General features: G+C 44.6%; 1 protein-coding gene across 1 annotated transcript; it reads right to left on the bottom strand.

Moving 5' to 3' along the window:
* Window positions 1-1887: 1887 nt before the first annotated feature.
* Window positions 1888-5068, bottom strand: LOC101069360 (ADP-ribosylation factor-like protein 4D). Its single transcript, XM_003964243.3, has 3 exons — window positions 4879-5068; window positions 3357-4046; window positions 1888-2745 (listed from the first exon to the last, which is right to left on the bottom strand). The coding sequence occupies exons 2-3, from the start codon at window positions 3798-3800 to the stop codon at window positions 2581-2583; spliced, it is 609 nt and encodes a 202-aa protein (XP_003964292.1). The 5' UTR covers window positions 3801-4046; window positions 4879-5068; the 3' UTR covers window positions 1888-2580.
* Between the last annotated feature and the right edge of the window lie 3085 nt (window positions 5069-8153).

Raw genomic sequence — 8153 nt, 5'->3', positions numbered from 1 at the left:
CACCGAGACGTTTAGCCTCAGATAATGAAACACAGCTTGAAACTCCTGAGAGTTGTAGTTCTACTAAGACTGATCATTATTACCAGTAGCCACTTGCTAAAACACTGAGAAAGAAGTGGAGGGTGGACCATTCCCTTGTGCCGAATCATTAATCCTTCTGCCGATGGCCTGGGGAGCCTCCAATCAACATAAATGGATTGACAGACCAGTGCAGGACAATGGCTGGAGCACTCATCTATAACCATTTAAACCACCAATACATTAATACCTTACATTTGAATTTTCCATTACATCAAGTCTGGATTAAATCCAATGATGCTGTGCTGTAGGTGGGCTGGCTCAGGTGTTCAGACTCACATCTGGCTATTTTGAGACATAATAAATGTTGTCATGAAGTAAAACGTTACCAGGGTAAAGCCTGAGAAGGCGTGAGAGAAAGGGCGAAGGAGGCAGGTGGCATATGGTTCCTGGTATCAAGTGTACTCGGGAATTAGGATGCAGGTTTTAGTCCATGATGGACACTGATCAGTGGGGGCTGGGCTGTAATCTTAGCCTCGCTATCCAAGAATGCACCAAGGAAGAGGCGTCAAAATCTCCCAACGGTGTTCCACAACCTTTTTGGTGATCTGCTGAAAACACCGTCCTCCCTCTGGAAAGCCGGCCTGTTTTTAATTAAAAACTGAGCTGGCATCAAAAGGCAGTTACAGCTCTTGAACTTGTTACTGGAAGTAGTAAAACAACATTGTAGGTGGCCTCTTGTCTGGAGAGCTGCAAATCGGTATCACAGCGAGGTGAAAGAGGACAAACAAGAGGGGCGAAGGGGGGGGGGGGGTTACCAGCACTTGGTATCAGGGAACGGCCCAGACAAGTTAAATAGGTGTGTGTGTGTGTGTGTGTGTGGGGGGGGGGGGGGGGTAGGAGGGATTTAACATTCCTGTGAGACTGATCTTTATTGTCTGAATTCCTCAGGCTGCCATTAGTAGTAGGAGTCACAAGAGTTCACAAGTACACAAGTACTTTGATTTTGTAATAAGATTCAAGACCATAACAAGAAAATGAAGTCTGAAAGTCACACCCCAACAGAAAAGGACTCAATTAAACTGGCTACTGGACTCTCAGAGCTCGGCACTCTGACTACACCGCTGTCTCCAAGATAAAACATTTATCACAACTCTGTAATTTAACATCATTCGGGGATCAGATCAGACTATAATAGTGACTCCAGCCTGCTATATCCCGCTGTGGTATCCCGCTGCTATTGATCTCTTTGTGTTGAGTCAGTATTTTTGAAGTCCACCTTCCTCACAGCCACACTTTCATTTCTCTCTGAAACATTCATGAAAGGCCAGAGCTCCTGTTTGATTCTTGGCATTCTGGGCACAACCCAGCATCACAACAAATCCATAATGCTGTGCAACTGCAGGCTAAAAGGCATAAGCAGAATCGCATCACGACCAGTCGTGTCCCGAAACCAAACTGCTTTCGGACTAAACCTGAGCCGCACCGAGACCTAACTCTGCTTTCAAACTGGAGGGCACGACCAGAAACTGGTTAGTGAGTACTGTATACTGTTATTTGGAAGTGAGATGTAGTTGACTGAACTAAAGAGCAGGGAAATGGGCGTGTGGGAGGAATAATGGAATGACCCACTGATGAAGCCGGAGGACGTGAAACCTGAAACTCGTGTGATACCAACACTGAAACAAATATTCCTACACAGCAGGTCTGCTAGTCCGATTTAAGGATCTGTCTGTTTAGGGAACATTCGCGACTCAAAAGCTCTTTACTAAAAACATCACGTGGGACCCAGCACCCCCCCGCTGAACCTCCCCAAAGAATTAACTGAAAAATATGCGGCCTTCTCGAGAAATAACGACAATGTCCTTCGACAATTTAAAACAATAATTTATTCAAACATGTTGACATTTTACAAAAAAACAAAAACAGCATAAATCAACTTGTTTGAGCTTTGTCTAACCCGGTCTACGCCCAGCCTAGAAAAATAAACGACTTTGGTGGAGAGTGGAATAAGTCACATGTCCGCAGTCTCTAAATGATCCAGAAACACTGGGCAATCAGCGTTAGCAGAACTAACTTCAAATAAACACTAAATCTTATCTCGATCAACTAAAGCGGCGCCTCGATATACCCCGGCTCTGGTGAACATGCAATGTAGTGACGGTAACTATGTGACGGCAGAACTTGAGAAAGGTTTACACAAGCCAAATGTACAAAATATCCTTCAATATCAGAGTGACTACAATGAGAGTTCTGCGTTTATTGCACAGGATTTCCCTCCGCTGTTCCCCCGGCAAGCGTCTGCTGTGCTCGCTTTACGGGCCAGATCAGAGGAGGAGGCTCCAGATCAGAAACAATCCTACAGGAAGCCGGTCTGCCAAAACGTCTACAGGGGTAAAGGAAGGTGTAAAATTTGGCACACCCTTCAGAGCCACAGGTTGGTCAAAGACCTCACATCCCGGGCTTCGGGTTTTGCCAACATTAGGTCCAAAAGTGTCTGCAGAGGAGGTCCTCAGATGAGGATCGGTTCCGATAGTCACAATGTGATGACTCCCCTCAGCCTCATCTCTTCTTTTTGCTTTGTCGGTGCATCTTCTTCCTCTTCAGGATCATCTCATACAGCTTCTCCAGGCCTGCCTGCAGGCCCTGGCCGTCCAGAGCTGAGCACCCCTGTGCGTGGTGCATGGTGGAGGAGCTGAGCTCATGAAGATTCAGCACCTTCTCGACCTGAACAGCACAGAAGAAAACAGTCAGTGTCGAGCAGATCATTCAATCACCGCACATGCCGCTGCTGAATTTAGACATTTAAAAGCTCAACCAACACTTCAATTCAAAACTGTACAATCTTTGACAAAATTAGACTCATTTAAGGAAAAGATGAATCCTTTTAAGGGATTATGACACAAAAAGGTGTGAGCAGAGCAGGGAAATCGTGAGAATAACTGAAAATCAAAGTGCAAACATTTGCAGTGCAACCTGCTCAGCTCTGTCTGGCCCTTTAAGTATTATTATTTTCATTTCGATTGAGAAATCAAATGAGAAATTTGTGAAAACATACTCTGCTATGACGTGTTGGTGTTGGGGGGGAGAGTTTCATAATTAATTTCTCTCACTTGTTACAGGCAGATACATGCCTGTGTTATAATGGTTTAATACTAGCTTCATTTCCACACAAAACATTTGCATGATTCATGCTCGACTGGTGGGAAAGCTGCTGGTTGAGGTTTCGGGTGGTGTCTGCAGTGAGGAGAGGTGTTTTTATTCACTTTGATCCGGCGGATAACAGGAATGACTTAGTTTTATGTCAAACAGCAAAACGATCCTTTATCAGCAATCACCTCTGCAGCTGACAATGCTCCGTCCAGGTCCTGCTTGTTGGCCAAAACCAGCACGGGCACCCCCTGGTTCTCCGCCAGCCGAGTGATCCGGTGGAGCTCCACCTTGGCCTCCTCCATGCGCTCCGGCTCGGCCGCATCAACCACGAAAACCAGCCCATCGGTTCTTCTCGTGTAAGACTTCCAGAGCGGCCTGAGCTTTTCTTGACCACCAACGTCCCACACCTGGAAGGCGGTGGCATTGGTTTTGGAGTTGCCCATGGACATTTTAATCCGCTCCATATTGAAACCTTTGGTGGGAATCGTCTTGACGAATTCCTGCAGCTTCAGTCTGTAGAGGAGGGAGGTTTTCCCAGCACTGTCCAAACCGATTACCACTATGTGCAACGACTGGAAACCCGGCAGGAAGGGGGTGTTGGGAGCAATTTCTGTTAACTGGTTCCCCATGTTTAAGTCCAGTAAAGGATCCTAAATATTTACAGGACTAAATTATTTCCGTGGCCTTCCTCGTAAACTCCCCCACTGGTACTCCTTTGCCTCGTCTCACAACGACGGCGAAACTGTTTACGTAGAAGCTTCTGGTGGTGTGAGGATGAAGGAGCGGGTCTGGGTCTGAGAGCAGCTCAGGCTCCTGGCCCGACTTCAAAGGCTGGTGGAGGAAGAGCCAGACCAAAGACTGTCGTCAACAAGGACCTGAGGGAGGACGACGTGGAAGAAAACACCAGTCAGCCATTTAGACAAGCTGTCCGCAATTACACTGAAGAAAAAACCCAACCCAGCTCAGATGGGACAAACCAACAAACTACCTGAAAACAAAGAAGATCCAGGAAGTAGAATATAGGACCTTTGAATACAGTAGACATTCTGATGGTATCAAGTCATTTGTTTCCCACTAAATGTTGAATTATATATTCTAATCTAGGAATTATGTTGGTTAACACTCAGACAAATCCAATATCAAATTCTGAGGAACAATAGTCTTGTTTCCACGTCTCCACCTACAACCAAAAAGATAAGATAGTTCTAAGAATGCACTTTAAGACGCTTTTTAGTTCTAGGAATGATAAGACAGTTCTAAGAATGCGTCAATAGTATGCACCATAAACCGGTTAAGAATGTATTTACTTGTGGACGAACTATAAACATGTTTTATATAGTACTTTAAACAGTTCAGAACAGAAACTGTTCAGCTGGAATTTTTGTAGTTGATGCGTTGCTTTTGTCCTTCACAACCCGCAGTATTGTGCTGCGTGTTTTCAGTTCTATCCCGCAAACAGTCTGAAAGCTGCAGTGACTTCTGGAAGATTAAATACTGCTGAGTGTAATCCGATTACAACAGAACCCCAAACGTGAGCAACGCCTGATAAACCAATTTGTGAACAGGCACATTAACGTATATCTTGCAAAAAAAAAAAAGTTTGCTTAGGCTGAGTTAGAAGCTGCTTTAAGAGTCTTATTTGTGGCGATAAGGCGTTTGGCGAAGGAAATATCGGACTTTTCCCGCACGTATCTGAAAAAGTCTCACCTGGTTGCGCTTGAACGCTCCTCAAATGTGTCACCATCGTTGCACGGCGACGAATCCGCGAGCAATATCCGAGTTTGAGCCCTAAATGATCCCGGTGGTTGCTGCTCAGCGCCGGTGTTTGGGACAACCCGACTCTCCCGACGGTCCTGGCAACAGTGGCCCGGGCAGCGGGGCAGCAGCGGAGGGAGGAGAAGGGAAGAGCCGGGGAGCGCGTGCCCGGCCCCCGCTGGTGACGTAGGAGGGCAGCGCGAGGCTCCAACAAAATGGATGAAAAGAGGCGACGTGATTGGTGGAGATTCTGTTGAAATGTTGGACAACAATAAGCACTTTAAAGAATATGTAGAGATTTCAGCTCTATTGTTGCCACTGACGGGATATTCCCTTATAAAAACGTAGAATTCCCCCACTACTGGGTTTCTTAGGTTAGGATTCAAAAACCTTTGTTGTGGTTCTTGAAATAAACAACTTTCTAGTCAAAAACCAACACAACTGGAAGAAAATGGAACATCGTTGTGTGGTGGCAGCTATGAAACTGAATTTTATAAACTCTCAACAAAAGGAGTGATGAGTCATGCTCTAAAGCGCAGTTTGTTTTTTTCCCATCTTCAGGTGAAAAACATCTTATTTTCATCATCCGCAAAAGTGGAACCAGTCATTTTTACATTCTATTTAAAAGTCTGTAAATATTGTTCAAAAAGTCATTTTTGTAAACAGAGAAGTCCGCAAATGCAGCTGTGGCGCTTACTAAACATCATGTTGTATGTTCCAGTCTGCACTAATAAAGATGCTAATTACAGGGCCCATGCAAGAAAAGTTTCACATTTGTTGTAAACAGGGGCTCAACTGAAGGGGAGGCGTGTCAGGGTCTGGATTAGTTCAGACTTGTCTTGTAATAAGAGTTTCACACTGCGAGACACAGAGGCTAGACAGAGCTTTGGTCTTATAACTTCATCTGTTTTATAAAGATAACAGGCCTGGTGAGAAGTTGCATCAATAATGGGACTGGAGATTAAACACAGCCATCATCTCTGATGGAAGTTTGGCTACAGTTTTCCCATCAGTGGCATCCCAGGGCATTTGTAGCAGAATCAATACTTGTTATGATAACAACTCCTGTGTGTGTGTGTGTGTGGGGGGGGGGGGGGGGGGGGGGGGGAGGGGTTGTTTAGTTCAAGTGCTCAAGGCTTTCATGAAGAATGTAGCATTATTGAATATATTATAATATAATATATATTAATTAATATATTATTACTATAGAATTTAATTTAAGACTGATATCCATGAGTGTCAACAGAATTTTACAGATGATATTTCTGCGAGTGCTCATTTGTTGTGATAGTATTGATCCACTCTGGCCACCGTACCTTATTGAACGGTCAGGCGGCGCCCTCTGCTGCCTATCGGCAGTACAGCATCCCGATGAATGGTTATCTAGAAAATTAAAAATAAGAGACGTGACAGATCACGTGATTGGGCAGATAAAGTGAACATTTTGGGAAATTTCCTTTCATGACAGTAAAACGCAGGCCTGCTTCAGACTGAGGTCTTCCCCCCCCCCCCCCCCTCTGTCTCTCTCTCTCTCTCTCTCTCTCTCTCTCTCACACACACACACACACACACACACACACACACACACACGCACACACACACACAGTGAGGTAAGGGCTCGAACCATGTGCTACTCGCTTTGTTTTTGTCTCTCGGAGGGAAAAAAGAACTGCCCTGGAGACCATTAGGTTGCCTGGAAACTCCAGTTAACCAGGTCAGAGACAGCTGAGAGAGACAGAGCAACTGACATTGACATCACCCAGTGGGGCTGCTGAAGCTGCGTTACCTCCAGACTCAGGTGAGCCAATTCCAGAATCCACCAGATTATTATTTTTCAGTGAAGATCGCACTGCATTTTCCACTGAAACTGTGCCAAGTCCAGCTTTATCATTCATAGGGTGCACTCGAAGAATTACATTTGCTTCTCAGGCCACTGTTTTGAACATAAAGCTTTTTGGTGAAGCAATTAAAAATGAGCAAAACAGAAATTTCAGCAAAAGTCAATGAACCAGTGGGCTAAATGATAAATACGGGGTTCAATTATTAATCAGTCTTACTTTGATTTGCACAGAGAGGCAGAGTGACACCTGATTACTTAAACAGATCTACGTTTATACGTAATAGCTACATAAGATCTCTGGGCAGACACAGGGAACACCAAAACTAAAAAGAAAAGTATTCCAGAATAACAGCCAAAGTATGTAACAGCCAAAGTATGTATAGTTGATCGCGTGTGGACAGAAGCATGCTAGGTGGAAACTGTGTAACAGATAATGTAACAGATATTTAGAGGGTTCAAAGTCAGAGGTTAACTTTAATCCATAGATCTCTCTCACACACACTATTTAAGGTGCATAGTTACAGCAGAAGTTCCAAGTCTTAAAAAATTGCAAACATGAATCCTCACTCATGAACGTATTTATTTTGCCAGCTCCAGATAAAGAACATCTTTTTTATATTGCCCCTCTGTGGCCGACAATGTTTTGATGTACTAAACATTTCATTGAAACTGTTCACATTTCTTGATTTAAAAACCAAAACCAAAAACTAGATCTAACAGAAAGTACTGAGGAGTGACTAAATTGATCTGTTGTATGTTAGGATGGCTGCGATGCACTGGGAGGCCCGACGCCGCCAGAGTCTTCTGGACCGCAGGACGGCGAGAGACAAGCAGCAGGTCGGTAAGATGTTGTGCTGATGTCAACATCTGTATTTGGAAGAGTTACGAGGCTGCTGAGCCGACGGCGATCTCGCAAGCTCTACTTTATTATTAAAGAGAAACAGCGAGGCCTGGAAACTGAGCCGACACCGACACCTCAGCATGGGGTCAGGGCTGTTTCCTGCGGGCGGCTCGCAGCTCGTATCCTGTTACAGATTTCCAGGATTTGTTCAAACATAAAAGGTGGTTGAGGTTGGATTTCTTATGTACGGTGGTGTGCTCTTCATGAAATCACCATGTATCTCTAGAGTCACCAGATACACAAAAAATAAGGCATAAATGCATGAAAAATGAAACTAAAAATCAGTGCAGTCACACACCAGTGCAGACCAGTTAATGTTACTGGGTCACAGAGAGGCACCTCAGATGTTCAGACTCATGTCTTCGGGGTAGAAAATGTGTTTGGAAACAGGCGTGAATCAAGACGAGATGAGGTGAAACACATCCTGGGTAGTTTGTACCTGAGATTTTTTTTTTTTCCTGTTTGAACCTTTTCCGCACTTCTCTC

This window comes from Takifugu rubripes, chromosome 5 (assembly GCF_901000725.2).
Source record: "Takifugu rubripes chromosome 5, fTakRub1.2, whole genome shotgun sequence".
Lineage (NCBI taxonomy): Eukaryota > Metazoa > Chordata > Actinopteri > Tetraodontiformes > Tetraodontidae > Takifugu > Takifugu rubripes.
This window is presented reverse-complemented; position numbering and strand designations above follow the sequence as displayed.